The sequence below is a fragment of the Drosophila virilis genome, chromosome 2 (genome assembly GCF_030788295.1).
Source record: "Drosophila virilis strain 15010-1051.87 chromosome 2, Dvir_AGI_RSII-ME, whole genome shotgun sequence".
In the NCBI taxonomy this organism is placed as follows: Eukaryota; Metazoa; Arthropoda; class Insecta; order Diptera; family Drosophilidae; genus Drosophila; species Drosophila virilis.
Window position 1 is genome coordinate 26,124,865 of NC_091544.1, and position 20,630 is coordinate 26,145,494.

General features: G+C 40.2%; 1 protein-coding gene across 1 annotated transcript in view; it reads right to left on the reverse strand.

Annotated features, from left to right (window-relative positions):
• Positions 1–20,630, reverse strand: part of wake (wide awake) — a 68,112-nt gene that overhangs the window by 33,225 nt on the left and 14,257 nt on the right. Inside the window, exons 2-5 of the mRNA XM_032433532.2 lie at positions 12,420–12,998; positions 4,768–4,952; positions 2,558–2,912; positions 1,486–1,833 (exon numbers count right to left, since the gene is read on the reverse strand). Of these exons, the coding sequence (XP_032289423.1) occupies positions 1,486–1,833; positions 2,558–2,912; positions 4,768–4,952; positions 12,420–12,553 (1,022 nt within the window). The 5' untranslated portion in view covers positions 12,554–12,998. The remainder of the gene's footprint in view (positions 1–1,485; positions 1,834–2,557; positions 2,913–4,767; positions 4,953–12,419; positions 12,999–20,630) is intronic.

The window sequence follows — 20,630 nt, forward strand, 5'->3', positions numbered from 1 at the left end:
CACTTTTATGAAGTTTATTGGACTCGAGCACAACGCACTTTTTAGCAGCTGAATAAAACGAGCTTTCCACGAGCAAGAGTGGAAAACTTGTGGAAAACGTTTATAATTTATTTATTTTTTTTGTTTTAGTAAATGGTTGCTTGTAGTTTCACTCGCACGGATGGATGTGGCAAATGGAATGGTTGCATTTTGGCGTAATGTTTTTTGTTCGATCGGCTTTAAATTTAGTTTTAATTAAGTGGAAAACGCTTGCATGGAATTTTAAATATTCCATGCTCGAGGAAAGAAATTTAGTGAAAAAATGTTGCATGCAAGTTTAATTATTGGTTTGCATTTGATATGCTGTAAATTTATTGTATATTTATTTTTCAATTAAAAGGAAAATGGTTTTATGTTATTTTAAATTGTTTTTCATGCAATCGGCTTTAAATTTAATACTAAACACAATTTATAAATGCATTGTTTCACACCTATTAATTATTCGACTGTCCTTCAATGAAAAATGAGGGTCGTAAAAGCTGAAGTTAAATTAATGTCAGATCGGGTTTAAAGAGAGAATCAAATTCATTTTAATAAGTATTTGTCAAATATTATTTGAGACAATGGAAATGAGATTTCTTGTTAGTACGGCAAATTGAAACTGTCCCAAGAAATAAAATTGAGTTGAAAAGTTAACAATTTGAAAGAAAAACATGTTAGGGCAAAGTCGAATAATAGATGTCAGTGCGATTCCTAGAAAAATAATCATTTTATATTCCCAGCAAATAAAAATACCATTTTCTCATACAATATTTTAAGCAGAATTTAAAACAAGCGCAAGGATTGGAAAATTAACCCAACAAGTTTGTTCGGAATTCCTAAAGTATTACGCCATTTAGCACTTAAAATCCATAGCAGGGCATAGATTGAAAACAATCCATTCTAATGAATTCCTGTAAATTAACTGGTAAGACTTCTTCTGATAGAATTTTGAAATTGTGTCTGGTCTTCTCATTGGGGAGGAACATGTAATAAGCTTGTTAAGCTGCAGCATGAAGTGCAGCTAATTAGTTAAGTTCAATTGCGGGAGGAACTCACGTGTTTTGAGGGCAAGAGGTAAGTCAAGGGGCAGCCATGAATAGCGTTTCCTGGCCGCATGTGTCTTCATTTGCGGCAGGGCAACAACCAAATGAAGATAAATGCTGGAACTCGTATGTGGCGCGGTTGTGTCATCGGAAGCCGGAAAATCTCACGTACTCACACATGGCCGGCAATTAGGTGGACTCACGTGCAAGGTGCACGCAACGCAGCTGCCATCGCTGCCACGGCTGCTAGGGGCTGTGGCAAGAATCAACTTTGCGGCAGCAATGAAATTAACTAATTGCCATGGCGTTGGCAGCGAAGGGGAGCCAGTTGACAAGCTGACAGACCTGGCCAGCAGCTATATACATAGATAGAGAGTGTGCCCCGAGCGTGTTGCAAGTGCCACATAAATTACATACGCACCTTTCCCAGGACAAACGACGCGGCGCCTCCTCGCCCAGGCCCAGCTCCGTATTCCTATTGCCCTGTGGCGCCTCCATAAAGAAATTGTCGCCGTGCAACATCGGCGGTGGAGGCAGCAGATTGGATCTTGATTGATGCAGCAATTTGGCCAGCCGCGTGAAGGTCGTATGCCCGCCACCCGAGCCGCCGCTGCTCTCCGCCATGGCAAAGTCGTGCAGTTGCTGGTGCGGATGCTGGTGCTCCCTGGACAGCGGTGTTGTTGCCTCCGAGCATGCGGTGGCACGTTTTTTGCCTCCCAGTCGATGTGAATAGCCGCGGGACGGCGCCACGGGATGCGGCGCGGGTATTCTGTGGCAAATTGTAAAGTCAAGTGATTATATAATATGGCTACAGGGGCGCAGACAGACAGGCAGATAGTTGCCCATATGTCACGTATACGCAAACACTGAGAGAAATCGTTGAGTAGGCTGCACATAGGAAAACAATTCGGAGAGCAAAAACTATTCGGGCAAGTGCCATAAAATAAGTTAGTTATTAATTAATTTCTTTAAATTTTATATTTACTCAAACAATTTACTTTTGAGGTTTGCTAAAAACTTCATTTTTAACTGAATATTCTTCGAATATGTGCTTTTTTCTTTGTACTTAATAAGTCTCTAATGACTGTAAAAATAATTACAGCTTTTGCTAATAATACTACTGATAAGAATTGTAGCAATAATAATGAAAAATAATACCAATAATAATAAAAATATTAAAAGTAATAATAATAATACCACTAGTAATAATAATAATCGTAATAATAATAATAATTATGAAATAATAAAAAAATTTTGATTTTCTACTGTTTTTTTCTTTTTTAATTTTTTCCGAAATTAAAATTTTTATAATTTACATAAAGCTTGATACAGCGGTGGTTGATGATGGTTTATTTAATTTTACTTTATCTATTTTTATAACAACAATTTCCCTCAGCCAAGATCTATGAGGTTCGTTAAGACAAGGCTCCACTGTATAAGCAGCCATAACTATTTCTCTCAGTGCATAAGACACGACTCTGATTTAGGCCTACCTGAGCAGAAGCGAACCATCCGCATGGCACTCGAAATCATCCGACAGCTGATACATTGAACTATCGGCAACATGTTGCTGATACAGATGCAAATGTTGCTGTGCCACATGCTGTTGCATCGCTGCGTGTGCGGCATGTGCGTGCGGCGAGCTGCCCGACGATTTGCGACGGTAAATCAGCGTGCAATCATCCTTTGGCAAATTCAATGATTTCACCATGAGTGTGTTGTTGTTGTTGTTGGTCAAATTGGTGTTGTTGTTGTTGTGGCTGCTGCTGCTGCTGCCAGCGCCAACCGCGCCCCGTGTAAGCAGAGACCAGCGATGGCCACTGGCGCTGCCGCTGCGGCTTTTGCAGTCTGTGGGCAAAAATGTTGGATATAACAAATATTATTTCTGACTTTATGAAATATATAAAAGGTATCTGTGTGTGTACGAGTGTGTGTCTTTGTGCTGCATTTCAGTTACGCTTTCAAAATTTATTCAATTTAAATTGAAGCCGAAAACTTGTCGAAATGTTTTAATTAATTTGCGCACACATGACAGCACATTATGCCCAGACCCGGGCACGCTCCTAAAAGTTAGCCTCCCATGCCAGAGCAGCTTGCAGCTAGCCATCTTGAGGTTGAATGGCTCGGGTCACGCCCACATGCCTAAGTAAGCACTCAACGCTTGAATCAGCAAAATCTATAGCATACTTTTCAGCGCAGCAAATATTATATTTATGGCAAATTTATTGTAGCGAGTGGTATGTATCTGTATGTTTTTTTGTGTATTATTTTTTATGTCATACGTGCATAACGTATCCATAAATAAAATCCCGTCATTCAGTTTTAGATGACAGCCACACGTGCTCCATAACCCTAACTCTCGTATATCTAGCCCGAACCCAGTCTCTTATTTATCTTTTTTGTTTGATTTGACCTGTACAGGTGCCAGCAAAATGCTGGTTGTTTATTTACAAAATATTCACAATCCGTGCGGTCGTTCGGCATGTCTGATATTCGCACATCCGCATCGCATCCGCACATTCGCAAAGCATGAGAAACACAGGCAGTTGATGTGAAAGTTAATGATTCCCAGTGCTTTTTATGGAAACATACCGAAGCTTACAGATAAAACACATTTTATGTAAATTAAAACAGGATTTGACATTGTTGATTGTTTCACCGTACAGCCAATAAATATTAATATTAAAAAAAGAAACTATAAATAAAATGAACAGAGAATCTAAGGTTCGTAGCAGGACTTAACTGATAATAAGCATAATTCCTGTTTAGTTTCGAAGCAGTTATGGAAATTGGAAGCGCTCTTTATTAGATTTACCTGGAAACTTCTTTGCAAACATTTTCGTCAAAACAGGAAATCAGAAAAATTCCTAAAGTTGACTTTCAAACTTATTTAGATTCTCTCATCCGATTGAACAAATACTTTTTGTAATTATGACTTGAAATCATTTTTCTTTTCAAGATAACTAAAATTTATAACATATAATTTGACTTTATCATATAGTTCACATAGAAAGGATCGGTCAAAAAGCAGTTTCTCGAATGGAACAGTTTTAGTGCATCTTGACCAAACTTGGCATTTAATCTATCTCGTGATTTTGTGTCTGTTGACTTTGAACGAAATTAACAAAGTTCCTGGCTCTAATATGTTTCTGCAACCTGCTTGTGTGCCAAAACATTATCAGCTCATACGCAAAGTCCTCACTTGTAGCCAATTGGGGCTTGCTTTACTGCTTTAATGCCATAATTAAAGCTTTGCAATGCTGCATGTGACTATGCGATGCAGTTGGCATCCAATTATAGATGCCATAATCAAAGTAAGTTATACTCAAGTCAAATAAAAATGTTGTTAGAATCTAATTGGGGGATATATCTTAGCTTGGGAATAATTTCTTATTTCAAGTCTCTGATTTAGGGCTTAAAATGTAAATAATTGCAAGCAATTAGGAAATGTTGTGCTACCAAGAAATAACATATATTTGTTTGTAAAAATGCAGATATTATTTGAACACAAGCATAGCTCGTGCCTAATTTAACAAAATGGAAGAGCGAAATGTGCTGCTAATTGCATAAAAATTTTTAATCGCACATAAAATGAGAAATATTGTTGCCAGTTGGCCGCTGTTTACTAGTAGATACATGTGTGTGTGTGTGTGTGTGTGTGATATGTAAATATATGTATATATTGTTATAAAACGTTACGCACCCAAATGAAATGTTTGTTTATCCGTGTGCAGCGAGACAACCGGAAGTCCTGGCACAATGATGGCGGGCAGGGTGCGCGATCGTAACAATGGCGGCGGCAATTTACGGCTGCCGCTGCGTGATTGTTGGCCGCTGCCCCCAACGCAGCTGGCCACGCCGCTGCCGCCGGCGTTCTGCTGCTGGGCCCTGCAAAGGGAAAGAGAAAGAGAAAGAGAGAGAGAGAGAGAGGGGAGCGTGAATGCGAGTGAAATAATAAGTTAATGCAATTATTTATTGAAGGCAACTGAGGCAGCAGCAAGCAAACGCAATTACTTTGGGGGCAGTGAGTAGTAAGTAGAGAGAATATATCCCCCTTCCCTTTTCTACCACTCGGCGCTGTTGGAATTTCATTTCCGTTACATTTGCATGATGCTGCTGCGTGCGTGGGTAGGCTGGGGAGAGTGAGGCATGCGGTTCTGTCAGCTGAGAATTACATTTGATTGTTAGCAGCAAAATGATTTTTCTTGCATTCGCCCCTTACGCCCATATGCCACGCCCATGCTGCACGTTTGTATGCATAGCAAATGCGCAAAGCTGTCAGCGCCACGAGGCCTTCTGGCCCCACCCTTACACGCCCCTCGACGCTTTCCCAGTTGAATGCTGTCACCCCTTTCACAAATTGCTCAACTTGACGTATGATTGAATTTCTGGCATTCGATGCTGCTGCTGCTGCTACTGCCGCTGTCGCTGCAGCTGTCGACGTCAGCAGCGCTGCCTGCCAAGTGTCAGCTAAGAGTGCTGTGAAATGCTGCTGCCACGCCTAAAACGCCCACTGCCAACACATATACTTATTGGCCTGCCTGCAATTGTTTACACTATTTACTTACATTAAAATTTGTTACATTAAACTTGTCCATATGTTTGACATGAGCAAAAGGAAGCATTTCCAATCGATTATAAGTATATGTAATCCTAATCAGGAATCATTGAGTTCAAATATTCTTTTTTGTCAGTTTGTCTGTATGAATTCAGCACTGAACGTAGATCTACTCTCAGATTGACCAAAATCGATAATAATCGATTTTCAGTCGATACTTTCTTGGCATGTATCGTAGGTTTCATCAGCGAGAGACAACAAATGTCGCGTATAGTACAGAATACGTAAGACAACTTGATCTATTTTCCTTCGGTAGCTGTGCTCGCAATCGATAAATATCGATATATTAAGATCTAACTATCTATAAATTAAGATACATTAGATCTCATTTTTGCTATTTTGAGTTGCTCATCGCGTATCTCCTACAACAAACCCTTATAGTTTTGGCTCTACGCTCTCAGCCTCCTTCAATTTTACTTGCAAAAACAATGACATTTTGCAAAGGCAGCCGACATTCTCAGGGCGCTTAAAATAAAGTCCTGCATATCCTGCAGATACACAGATGAGCTTGTGTGTAAGCATACAGAGCCCTTTATATATGTTGGCCGTATCAAAAGTTGGCAGCCAGCTCCCTGAGAAGCGAACACGAATTGTGCGCATTATTGATGATTGCGTACATCACAAAAAACCAACAAAAATAGAAAAGGCGAGTGTTTCTACACTAGTTGGGAGTGCCCGACTTGGAAATCCCCCTATTCTAGCTTTCTTCGTAAAAGGAAACTATATTCAAATAGTGAAATATTCTAGAATTTACACTCTTTCTCATTCTCTATTCTGGCTCCTAAAATCTCTGAGATAGGGTCCTAAAAAGATGTAAATATCGATTTTGCTTGGGCTAGTTCTACATTTAAACATACAGATCTCTAAATCTTCCGTTCGACTGGGCTGTTGATGGTGATAATATATACTTAACGGGCTCGTAGTTGTCTTCTTATGCCTGTCACATACATTTCCACAAGTCCAGTATACCGTATTCAGGGTATAAAACGAAAAAAACTTTGACGGCCACCCGCTGGCTCGAAGCATCTGCACGGCTTTAAGTGGCGCCCCAGTGCGGCGGCAGCTCTATTGCAAGCTCTTGTGCTGCATGCCCTTCACCCCGCCCTCACTCTTGGCACTGCATAAAGTTACAGTCGCATTTTTTGTCCTGTTAGCAATTTATGTTCGTCCTTGTCACAGCAGCAGCGGAAACAAAAAATGCCAAATAACTGCTGCAAAACACACACACACACACACACACACACACTGTCAGCACACACAACAAACAGCACACCCAACACATAATAAATAAATGGTATTGTTAAGAGAAATACCTAAGAGCCCAGCTTAAGCTTGGGCGGCTTTTGTTTATGGCCATATTATTTGGGTGCGGGCGTGGCAAAGGGTTCAAGTGCGTTAAGCGCAGTCTCCCATTACGCTCAATAAGTCAGGATCGAATAGAGTCCCCTCCCTAACCCTCCACACACTCAGGGCTCACTTAGACAAGCTGTTATGTGGCGGCAGCTGTGCCAACTTTTAGCTGCCAAAAAAACTAGGTCGTAGCTAGGCTAAGCACTCGCTGAAACAAGCTACTTTATTCATTACAAAATCTGAATACCATCTGCAAGTTTAATCAAAGAGAAAACTGTGCACCATTTTGATTTTTTAAATAATCCTTTTTATGGCGGGAAACTAGCCAAAACGGTCAACTCGGCGGGGCACAGCAGGCGGCAGCTCGCAAAGGCCAGGAAGTTAGGCAGCCTATCAGGCATCAGGTCGTCGTCAGGTTGTCGGCGCCTGTTTTTGGTAGGCTGCTCATTTACTTTGCCTTTTCAGCTGGCTAAACGTGTGGCGTCCAAAGCCAACCCCCCTGGCCACCATTCGTGCCACACGGCCGTGCATAACTCAAAGCGGATCTACATAATTGACTCGCAGCCGTAACCCGTACATTACCCAACAACAACAACGACAATAACGAGCACTTGGCACCTTCTTGCGTTATAAAGAAACAAAGTTAACAAGTTCCTTAAATTACCGTAAAATACTTTAAGAATAATGCGACATAAAAGTTTATATATGTTCATTTGATAATGGAAAGACAGTCCATAGACGAAAAACGGAAGAGTATTTGTGGTGGGTGTTGGGTCTTGGGCTAGGCTTAGCAAGCGACTTATCTATGCTCTGCGAACCTGCCTGAAACTAGGACTGCCACCAAAAAAGGGGGTCACTGGTTCACAGTTTGAACCAACTCGCTGCCTTTTGGGTTCAGCTTGAGTCGTATTTTCCGCATCCACAAACCAAGATTTCGGTTCATGGCTTGTTTGGGACTAGTTCTATCATAAATGATTCGACACGATTCGATTCGGGCTTATGTTTGAACTTATTTTTTGGAACTGGTTAGTCTTAAGGTTAAAAATAAGTTGGATATGCGTGTTTCAGCCGCTTCTGTTCAAAATTTAAATAGCTTCACCTGTTTTTATCTTTTCTGAAAGCTTCTAAACGGAAATTTCACTCCAATCCGTGGAACTATAGTAAATCACTTACGACATATAATACAATAAAATATTATGTTGGAAAAATTGAACGAACCAAGGTTTGAACCTGCGTTCAAGCATGTTAAGAACCCGTTGTGTGGACCAAACAAGTCGCTGGTTCAAAACTTTAACCGAATCACGAAATTCTGTATATTGTTGGTCACAACAGCTTATTTTAAAATCTAGATAATAAGAGCCAAACAACCTTAAGCATCCTCTTATATGCGTCTTTGCTAATATACCCAGTTGCTAATGCGTTGTGAAATTCTGATTTATGTCTATTATTATGCATGAAGTAATATAAAAAAATGTGCACTCATCCATTTTCATTCCGTTGCCCGGCGGGCATTAGAATGAGATGAAGCCAATTTATTAAAAAATAAAAAAACGAAAAAAATACTCGAGTCTCACAAGAGAATCGTAAAATATATACAGTGAAAAGGTCAAGGACTTAATAAATGTCAGACATAGTTAGCTGCATAGACTTTTTCACATAGTCAAATAAAGTTCTTTTTTTTATTTTTTATAATTATTTTTTCTTTTATTTTGGTAATACAATTTTCAGTTGTTTATCACCCTGATATACAACTCTATTAAACCCATATATGGGCGCTGCCGCGCAGCAAAAGGTTCCACAAAACAACAACAGGGCAAAGTTTTAAAGTGGTCAACATTTTGGCCGGTAAAGTTTTGCCAGGACTCGCACACACACACACACACACTCATATAAACATATAAAGGGCACGCCAAAAAAGGGCGAGCTATGGACGTATGCTAAATTACGTATACGCACTGTGTGCTCTCTAATCTAGCTTGTGTGTGTGTAATACACATGTGTATGTGTGTGGCGGCTGTGTAATTGCATTTGGAGCTGTGTTTACATGCGCGTGCATAATTAGAGCAAATGTTGCCCATGTAATCAAATCAACAAGAGCAGCAGCAGCAGCAGGAATTTCAGGGGGGACAAGAAAACGTTGAGAGTCGCCGACTAGGGAATACTCTCGTATCAGTTGCGCAACAGACATTTGACAAAAAAAAAAGAAAAATAAAAAAAAAAACGGGCTGTGCCTACATTTCCTGAACAATATCGATATTTCTCGATTTGACGAAAATTGAGTTTTTTATTGAAAAACAGGGATAGGCCTATCGATGATGCACACATCATAAATTTGCTGAAACTAATTGTTATTATCTCCGAATTATGCTTAATGATGGCGAAATCAATATTTATTGTTTTTATAAAATATGTGATATATCAAATCACAGTTAGGCTTGTATAATAAACCAAACTTGTATCCAAATGTAAAGCATTTTTTATACAGACAGTCATAAATCATCCTAAATAGAAAAGCTATACGTCTTTACTTATTTATATATTTGTTTAATTATACCCTCTCTTACGCATTTTTTTATGGCTACAGGGTATACAAAGGCAGCCAAAAACTGTTGGCTGGCTGCGCTGCCAACCTCTTGTTAACTCTTTGGCACGCAGTTTGTTGCTTTGATGCCAAAGCCACGCCCATTTCGTTCTTTACTTGAAGTTCGGCTCAAGTTTTATAATGAAATTAAGTGGCGTCGCATAGGCTGATAAGATGGAGAAGTTTTTGGGTCGGGGGTATGACAGGGGCAAGGGCAGGGACAGGGCGTGCCGCATTAATGACTTTGCCGAAACTTTAAGTCGCGCCCAGCCGCTGTTTCAGCTTCACATTTGCCGGATTTTTGTTGCGCCTAATTGAGTTTACTGCTACAACAGTTCTTTATTGTGACCACGCCCTTCCTTCTACACCGCCCACATCCCCGTTAGCGCCACTTGCTGAGCATGTGAATGTTCCATCATAAAAAGCATTTTCATTACGGCAAATGCAGCGAGGCAAAAAATTTCAAAAATTCGCTTTAGAGCAAATGTAAAGAAGCAGAGAATATAGAAAAAATAGAGATGGAGTGAGGGGGAGAGAGAGCTAGAGCGCAAGCGAGAATGGGGGCAGCACGAGACAACGCAAGTGCTGCTTTTTGGAGCGTTCTAAGTTTCATACACAGCGAAAAAAAAAAAACACCCGGTTGTAAAATGGTAAATTGAAAACATTTTTATAATTAAATTTTAGACTTGGGCGCATCAAATTAACAACTAATTTTGCATTAACATTCTTGCACTCGCAATTCGATATTATTCTTCGTTCTAAGGCCAAAAGTAAAATATTACAGTCGGCTATATAAAACTGGTTTATATCGATACAAATATTCAGAGGTGCTCATAGGGAGTTCTAGCTACAGATTTGGTCTTCTAAGCTCTATGACTGTAAGATATAGATTTCTCTGGCGAATTTCTAGTTTGACTCTGGGTAGAATATAAAAGGTTTCTCAAGTTTATCTTTTAAAATTTTAATTTTAGCTTAAGCGCAATTTAAGAGCAACAAATAAAGTAGTGAACGAGTCGGGTATGGCCTGAATCAAAATGGGACGAATTCTCTGTCCGCTTAAAAGGGGTGAAGGTCTGATATCAATGTCCGTTAGCAGAGGTTTTGCAGTATAAATATATTTTAAATAACTCAACAACAAATAATTTACCCAACCAATGTTTTTTTTTTTTTTTTGATTCTTTAATTCTTCTAAGTAAGCTCCTGCTTGGGGTTCGGATAATTATAAATAAATTATGAAATTTCCGGGCTAAAGGCAGTTCCGTTAAAAATGGGCTAGAAGCTCTGGCACGAATTAGTTTGCTCTTTCACACCAATTATGTAAAATCAGTTTTGGAATAGTTTTCAGTTAAAATCAAATTTTTTGCAGTGTGTACACACAAAAATATATGCACGAGTGTATGCACTGAAGTGAGCAATGGATGCGTTGCGTGCCCGCAACAGCAGCAGCTGTTTTTGCTGCAACTGCAACAGCATTTGCAGCTTTGTCTTGCGCTTGCCGCAAGCTGCTTAGCAAACATTTTGGGCGACAGCCACCTAAAGGAAGCCTCTTCTAACAGCAATTGGGCGTACGCCCTTCAAGTGCCCCGTGGCAGCTAAAGCTGCCTTTTGAGGTAACGTTCAGCTGCCACACAAGGCGCACAACGACGGCGCTGAGTGCGTGGTGCAGGTGATTGCCGTGGCAATATCCGTTTAAATCCAGCGATTGGCAACGGCAATCAAGGATTGCAAATAGAAGACTTTAAGTAGACAAATTCCGGTCTGAGCTGTAGCCAAATAGAATAAAATACGTGCAATGCCATTTTGCTTTGACTATATAAAATGCATTAAATATATATAGTATATGCCAAGAGTCTGTGCGGTAGATTGGATTAGGTTAGGTTGAGGCTGTTATCTATCTACATTTATAACCTTTTCCATTTGCCAACGCACGCAATGCAATGTTGAAATCTGAAAACCGACGCGAGAAACTTTTAACGTAAAATAAATCCACCATTTTGTATCCAAGTGTAGCCAAGCTCAATTACTTTAAAGCTCCTACTCTAGTTCTTTTGTCATTTAATATCGAAAATCGTTATCAAACACATATAAAGCATCTAATAAATATAGCTTAGCAGCTGTCAAGTCTGGCTATTTTAATAGCCATTTTTCATACAGCTGGGTTCATTTTCAGACATAATTTATGTTTGCCGAGTCAAAGATAAAGATTGCCATAAAATAGAAGTTGTCTGATTAAAAGGAGGGATTCAAAGACTGCGCTCATAAATATCGTTTGCTTCTCATACAATACAGAATATAGAGTGTTTACCTATATGTTGCAGTTGTAAATAACAGAACATAACGTAGCATGGCATAACATCGCGTAACGTTATTTAACTAACATAACGTAAGCTGCTTTACCTGCATTCTACGTATAAAGCCGGTCATATCCTAGCTTAACTATTTTTTAAACTCGTTAAGCGAAAATACTTTTTAATTGCTGCAAATCCTTTATCCATGCAGGACCAAGCTATGTGTGTAGGCTGTTGTGAGCAATAAGTAAGCAAAAACTAAAAAAGACGCCGCAGCAAATGCGATAAATTCAATATACTTGGATTTGAGCGGCTTAATAAGGAAAATCCTTGTAAAGTGCCGAGTTGCGAAACGGAAGGACTAAGCAAAAGGCGCTAAGCCAAATGCAATGCGAGCAAAACATAAAAAAGAAAAGCAAATTTCAAACTTTCAGCTAGAAAGGCACAAGGTGGACATGAATGGGGGTAATGTCAGTGAGTTTGCCAGGGGAGTGGGTAGGAGGAAGGGTTCTACTTACTGTCGGTCCTTGCGCTGCTGTCGTTTCTTCTTGAACGCCTTTTTCACGCGCAGCAGGAGAAATGCGGCACGATCCACGGACAGGGTGGTGGAGCTCTTCTTTGTGGCCGAAGTTGCAGCGCCAACATCCTCCATGGTGCGGTTTTAGTTGTTCGTGTTGTTAAATCGACGCTGCACTAGTTGTTGTTGTTGTTGTTGTTGTTGTTATTGCTGTTGCTGTTTTATCGTGTTATTTAAATTGAAATGTCAATGGACGCTGGGACGTTGAGAGCTTAAGCAGCAGCCAGCAGCGCGCTGACGTCACAAACACAGTGGCGGCTGTCCCTCCTGGCAGCGCTGCCAGCGCAGGTCGCTATTATCGCTGACATTTGTATGCGTTTTGCGTTGTTGTTCCTGTTGTTGTTGTTTCTGTTGTTGTTGCTGTTGTTGACGCTTTGGCTTTTAGCTTGCTTCCTGTGCGTACTTTCTGCTGGTATTGTTGTTGTTGTAGTTACTTTTGTTGTTCTCGTTTTATGTTTTCTTTGTATTGCTACACTTTCTTTTTATTATTTGTACTATTATCTTATGCCATGTGCGTTGTCTGGCGTAACATTATATTTATATATAAAACATACACACATATGTATAAGGGCACGTGCCCTTGTCACACATACTCCCCACACCCAAAATATCCCACATCTTGCCGTTTAGGTATGCTAAGCAAATGATATTTTGTCTGCTTGTCGCAATGGGGCAAACAACAAACGACAAACAACAAGGAGACACACACAGCCAGACATCCTTGCACACACGCACACATACACGCACTCCGGTATGAACACACGTAATACACATCTTACACTTTCTTATGCTTTAATGGCTGCCAGGCGTCGCCTGAAATGTGGGCACACTTTATTTTTTAACAGTAAGCGCCCACTCGGTCACGCTCCTCTTCTCGCTCGCCCTGGCACTGGCAAATGTTTATATGCGTTTATGTATTATTGTTTTATTTATGATTTCTTATTGCGGTTGCTATTGCTGCTAAGCTCGTTGCAAATTTACGATTTAACGCATTAGCATAAGCAAGTTTTTATGTGGCGAGACCAAAGCGCTAACCGTGTGCCCCAGTCAGGCAAGGACCCAAGGACATTTGTCATGTGGCGCATTTTATTATGCCAGAAATTGAAATTCATGCAGTCGCTTGCCCTACTCACTTACGACTGACAAATTCATGGACTGCCTTTTTAGCCGAGAATTGTTTTCGTTTTGCTTGCCATACCGTCGACTTATTGAAAATGCGTTGAATGTTTTCCTACAAGTGTATGGAAATGGTAAAGGGAGGAGTTTATTTCTTCTAATTTTCCTGGAATCGACAAATATCGGATTTAAGCATATTTCTCGGACACAATAGGTGCTAGGTAAATATAGCTGTTCCATGTGCCTTATAATTGAAAAGTATCTAATTAATTACTTAATATCCATGCATTGCTTGAATTTTGTATACAGTCGGGACTGAGGAAAAGGCGAAGCCTAAAGCAGAGTATCAACCAGTTGTGCACACCCAACTCGAGCTCTTCTGCTCGCTGTTATTGCTATGACTTTTGACGGCAGGTAAATGAGTACGTGACCAAAAGTTTGGTTGCTTTTCTATTTTCAACACTCGAACAGAATGACAGGATGTCTGTCAGCTGTCAGCTTCACAGAGAAGTCGCCTCCTCGATGCGACACATTAACTCACAACTCAACTCTCATTCCAGTATCGCGTCTTGCCCTGCTCAGCAGATCAATTACGGATTAGCTGTCAATTTCATTTGTGTGTCAAAAGTAATCCATGCCAAGCTTATATGTGAAATTGAAATACCCTACCCTGACGCTCTGCCCACTTGAACGTATCCTTACGCTTACAGCAGAGACGAGTAGATTTTGAAGGCAAACAAAAAAAAAAAAAACATTTTAAGCACTCGCACACCTGCATATTTTGAGGTCTGTGTGTGTTTGTGTCTGCTTTGAGTGGCAGTTACCTTGATAAAAGATAAGCAATTGCTGCCCAGCTGAGCTGCTCTGATTCTAGAGACAACCCGCAAAGCGTCTTAGTCCTGGATTTTTGCCAGCAGCTAACTTAATATTGACTTAGGGGCATTTGCTTCACACAATTGAAAACTATTTACAGAGATGTAGTAGAAAGTGGGACAGGTGGGCACGGAGGCTTAGAGAGCGTTTGTGGCCAGAGGTAACTGCCGAATGTTGGCCGGCCTTGACCAATTTGTCGTCATCATCATCGACATCCCCCACACAAGCAAAATGAAAAGGAAACTTCGACACAGCACAAAATCCAACTTAATTCCATGCTCACAACGAGACCTGCAGTTGCTCTCTGCTAAATGATGGACTCCTATTTAGGTCACTGGACTATGAAACTGGATAAGCTGTGGTGTTAGGGAGCTGCCTGTCTGATAGGGCAAACATTGATGAGCTAGTTAGCTAAGATAATTGCTTGCTGTTGGCAGCTAGCTTTCACCTAGTTGGTTACATGAATTTATTTATGATTCAGTCACGAAATTGCAAGTGGAAATTATAAATGGGAAAAATCCCTTAGGGATTACAATTAGCACTTCGAGTGGGTTGAAACTTAAGACGAACAATGACACAAAAAGCTTAACAAATTAGAACAAACTAAAATTATTGCCAGGAACTGCCAGGTCTAAGTATTCTCCCATTTGTAAGTTGCGTTGTGAAGCTTGAGAGCGAAAAGGTGGTGGATTTTGCGAAATGTGTGAAACACGTCTTAAATGAATTTTCGAAAACATTTTTTAAATGGAGTTGGAAGCTGATTGCACAAAAGAGTTACACAAAAACATTTTCGGTGGTTTCTCAAATCAATTTTCTCAGTCTTGGCGCCCTCAACATGCTTCCACAGCTAAACTCGTCGAGAATTCGAACCAGCATCCTTTGCGCACTGCCCTTATTTTATTATCTCATATTTTGAAAGTTATTCAGAAACATTTGTGAATTTTCCGACTAAATCCAATAAGAAACGTTGGCGATAACCAAGAATCAAAGGGATGTTCGGGTTACCTGGAATAATTAAGTATTATTGAGAAAATTCTGTCCATATGTGAAATGCTCATTCGCAACGGCGCTCAATTGTGTTTCGCCTGTAAATAAATACGTCCATTCAAGAAGTGAAGCTCACATTTCATAATTTGCAGTTGAGTTTAGAGAATCGCTTTCAATTAAGTGGAATTACTCTGCTGTTGAAATGTTAGAGCTGTGGACCGCTGACTAATTGCCAGAGTAGAATCGATGCGCATCGAGTCCTTTGACCTATTTAATATGGCTGCCACCTTGCACAAAAGCGCCGCGAAATGTAATTGACATTCGCTTTATGAGGCTGATGCCGGGCATTGAGTTAATTGAATGGCATGCCACTTTCATATATACCCTTACATCCGACGGCTGACGGCCTCTGGCTGTCATTTTCAGTTTGGATCTGGCTTTGGGTCTGGCTCCGACTCTTGTTAGTCATTTGCAGGGGTCACGCCCAGCGAGCAGGCCACAAATGGGACAGACAGTCGCATAAATTGCGCAATATGACATTAAAGTCAATCATTTTGCACACCCACACACCCACACACATACACCTCTCAGTCTAGGCCAGGAATTGTTTGGCGTCACGTGCAGTTGATTTATTTGCCATTACGTTGAGCGTGAACAAATTGTGGTCAGCAGCCTGGCGGAAAACAAAGAAAGGATGCCACAATTAAACAACAATTTGCAGCGAGAGGCGAGTTGGGCGGCTCAAAAAAGGCAGAGGGTGTTTGTACAGTCGACAGTCGGGCCAACAAAGGAACCGAAAAACGCACACAAGCGAAAAATGCGAAATCGTTTGACGTTTGTCTTTTGGCTGGGAAAACTCGCTGTCAAGCAGCGAGCCATGAAAATACGTGCTTTTATTAAGGACATCGCGCACATGCGTTCACTCCACGCCGTTCTGATAGCTACTTTAAAGCCGCACGGATTGGCTCAGGTAAATGCTTAGGCGCTGTTTTGCATAATTTTCTTTTTGGCCCGCGTAGTTAAGCATTTTTTCCATTACCCATAACGACAACAAGGGAGAAAGGTGCACGTGTTTGAGTCTCGTCCTTGTGCATACCCTGTATCCAGGTACTTAATTTATAATAAAGTATGCACAAAGTAAATATTTGCGGTGCGTATTTTTGTGCGATGTCAAGTGTAAGTCAACAGGCTTTATTTATAGATCAGAAGAAAATAAGGGGCTCGAGCCCTGCGCCCACTAAACCACTTAGCAACAGAAGTGGTCTGTCACTTAAGCTAGGCTCACATAATATCATCAAAAAGGTCGCAGGACACGGAAGATAAACTATTAACTGTTAAGATTACCCAGTCGCTTAAAAATGAAAAAAATAAATAAATATAATCCCAATATTAATAGAAATAATATTAATAAATAATAATGATGATGGAAATAATGAGAAAATTACCTATAATAATAATATATTTATTTTTATTTTCTTGAGATCTTAGAATTCGATACGGAGAAACAGCAGAATAGACTGAAGGACACAGCAATATATATTATATATGCAGCTGCACATAGCCAGTATACCCCATTTTAACACGCACAAAACAGGGTATAAAAGTGGGAAAATCTGGTTGCAGGCGAAACAGGCTGCTGGCTAGCCGAGTAGTCGGGCAGCCAGTCAACTGACCAAGCTGGGCCCATGCCGGGTCCGAGCTGACCAGCCCGGACTAGAGCGTGCCCCAAAAAAGGAAATGAGTGCAAATTTATGCAGAAAGTAATTAAAAGTGCCGTTGTCCACGGCTGTTGTTGCCCCCAACCCCAGCCCATGCTCGGCAATTTGACTTTTGTTTTGCGTTAGTCTCTTCACAAAAGGGGCGTGGCTGCTTTTAGATGCTTTTACGATTTGCCAGCGCACATAAAAAGCAATTTTAATGAAGTTGCAACATAAAAATTGCACAGTCAGCATCGTTTGGCATTTGACCCCTGCCCATTCTCACACAAGTGCTTGACAAGCGGCTCAATGAGCTTGTTATCCTTACCCATAATAACCCTTAGCACCTTCACTCTCTCGCCTGCTCCCACTAAATCCAAACAGCAAACACCTTGAGCCAACGAGCTGCCTAACTGACTTCAGCTTCACTTGAGTCCAAGCCATGCAACTCCCCCAGCGTAGCCGACGCCAAAAAGCACAATCAATTTTATGGTGGCCTACAACTCGTTGGCGCCCCGCCTCCATCTGTTTGGGCTTAAAAGCAAATAACAACACACAAGAGTTCTCTAGTTGGGAATGCGCGACTATGAGCTCCGTTGAACCCAGCTGCTATTTCTTTCGCTCCTTCCTTTTCTTCCCTTAGAACCACAATATAGGAAATACATTCTGGAATAACTTTGTTCTTTGTTATCCAAAACTATACAAAAGAATAAACTATATGTTTGGTGTTTGGAACACATTCGTTCTGATTGTTACATACATTTGCGCATAGTCTATATACCCTATTTAAGCATCTACAACGAGTTCAGGGTATAACAACACGCCTGAGGCAGCGGGGCGTGGCAGCCACCCACTTAATTTAAAGACTAATTGTCAACATGCGGCCTCTGGCCCGCTTCTGAAAACACAACGGGCGTGGCTTTGCAGCTTAGCCTACAATTTGTACAACGGACTCAGTTTATAAAAGTAACAATAATTTCTGGTGCAAAGACAGGTCAGGAAAGGATTTTAGTAAAAGGTCTAATTAAACGGTTTCTTGGATGAAGTTTCTAGGGCTCTTTAGTGTTAAGCTTTCAAGTTTATTTATTTGATATCATTATTTTAATAAGAAAGAGCATCGAATGGATTTTCTATAAGAAGACAGCAATATCAATGAGACCCATATTTACCAGATGGAGTCTGATGGTTGTAAAGTTTCTGGTTGTGAGTTTCTTCTATGCAAAAATTTAAAATTAATAATAAATACTTTATAAATGACAACAATAAGTCATGACAAGCTAGGCTTTGAACTTGCGCTCATTGATGTGAAAAACCTGGTCCATGAACGAAAGTAAATTTGAGTCATCGATGTGAGCTGTGAACCGAATTAGCGACTATTTCAAGCGTGTTCACAGTCAGATGGTAAATTAGATAGGCAGATTCCCTTGTACCATTTAAAATATACAACATAAAATAGATAAGAAAAAGAATGAATTATTAACACAAACTTCTTAACAACAGTAAGACACTCTAAGCCGAATAGATTGTGTGATATTATTTGAGCTGTTATCGTAAGCATAATGAAATGACAGGCAACTGTCATAAGCATTGTCATCAAGTTTATTTGTCATCTAATTTTTTAATCCTGATTGTTGGCTTTTTGTCTGGCTCAGAATGTATCCTTTGCCATTGGCAATACACAATTATCACGAAACTCCTGCCCTTTATCTGAGCTGCGCGCCGTCAACAGCTAGACCTAGACTTGACCAAGTGTCCTCTGCCACTCATTGTTCTTGCCCCACCTTCTTGGTGGTCTTCTGCTCTTCAGGCTTTGTCTGGCCAGTTGCCAGTTGACGGTTGCCAGTTGCCAGTCACCAGACACCAGTCGCCCATTAGCAGCCAGCGGCAGTTTCATGCTGCTCGTAAGTAAAATGTATGGCCTTATCTTCTGATATGGCCGACAATATTAACACTTGACTACATATAATGCCAAGTGCCGAGCCCTTCTCGCCGGCACAATGGCGGCCATTTTCAAGTATAAATAGCCCCAAAGGCAAATGGAAAAAACATATACATGAAAGTGCTCCAGTCGGGAGTGACTGACTAGGAGCAAACCTGAACCTAACGCCGAGCAGCTGTTATTAACCTTCTAGCTTTTTTCTTTACAAAGTTTCTGCTAAGTTTACTCAGCGGCCGTATTTCTTCTTGCCATCCCATCCTAATGAATAACTTTCCAATTTATAGCTCGATTCTTTTGGAACTTACAAGTCTTACAAGTAGTACACAAGTATGTGTATATACACCAAAGACTACGGCCTTATCTTGAAGGGCAGCTTTCTACGAAATGAAACTGAGCTAAAGTGTGTTTTCTAAACAAGAACTTATATTCCATGTTTGGCGTATCTCGCCCTAATTATCTTCAAGTTATGCTCTAAAAACCATGTCGTAGAATCGATATTTGTCGATGCTCTGGAAATGGGAGAACATTTCAAGAAAGGAGGTTAAATCGTTCAGTTTATGGAATATAATGAATATTTGAGTGTCTAGTTTTGTAGTTTCCGACATTGAAACGTTCACACAAACGGATAGGACTCAAATAAAGTATATGTATACACCTCATTTGTGTTTACTTGCTTCTCACTGATTGTTACATACGTTTGCACAAAGTCATTATACCCATACTACCCATTATGAATGGGTTCAGGATATAAAAACAAAGCATGCAAAACGAGCCACCAGTCGTGGTCCCATTAATAATGCGTGAATATGCGACGTGTTAACAACGCCTCGGGACGCTACAGAAAGTAGCGCTGGGCGCAACTTATCTCACGTTGTATTCATTGTATTTATAAACTTAACGGCAACTGAGCGTTGAACGTTGAGCATTGAGCATTGAGCAGAGGCAGTAAGCGAAAACCTAACAATAACTAAAAAGCCAACTAACTAAACAGCAAACTGAGCATGTAACTGCTATGCTCAACTAGAAAATACCCTGCAAAGTAACAGAAAATAAATTAATAAGTGGTAACCAACACTGGTTAGAGTCGTGAAGCGAACCAGTGTTGGTATACATATAAACAAACATGCATATATACAATATATATATATATATATATAAAATAAACCAGATTCGCGACACATTTACATTTTGTATTGTATATTTTTTAATTTTTTATATTTTTAGATTTAACTAGTTAAACTTTACTTAAACTTTACTTAAGGTTGTTAGTATAATATGCTACAAAATTATTTTAAATAAACAAACGAAAAGCTATTTATTTTTGGTATTTGTTTTAGTTTTTGCTGGTATTCATTTATTTTTTAGAGTTGATTTGGCTCAAGGAGCGATTCGTAATAAGAAATAAAAAATATATGCTCCGTGTATTTCTTAGCGCAGGGTATTTCAGTAGGGCAAGCAGGCTGGGCAACTAGGCGTATGTCTGCTGCATAGGCACAGCAAGCCAGGAGACACATCCACACACAGAGACACATACATATGT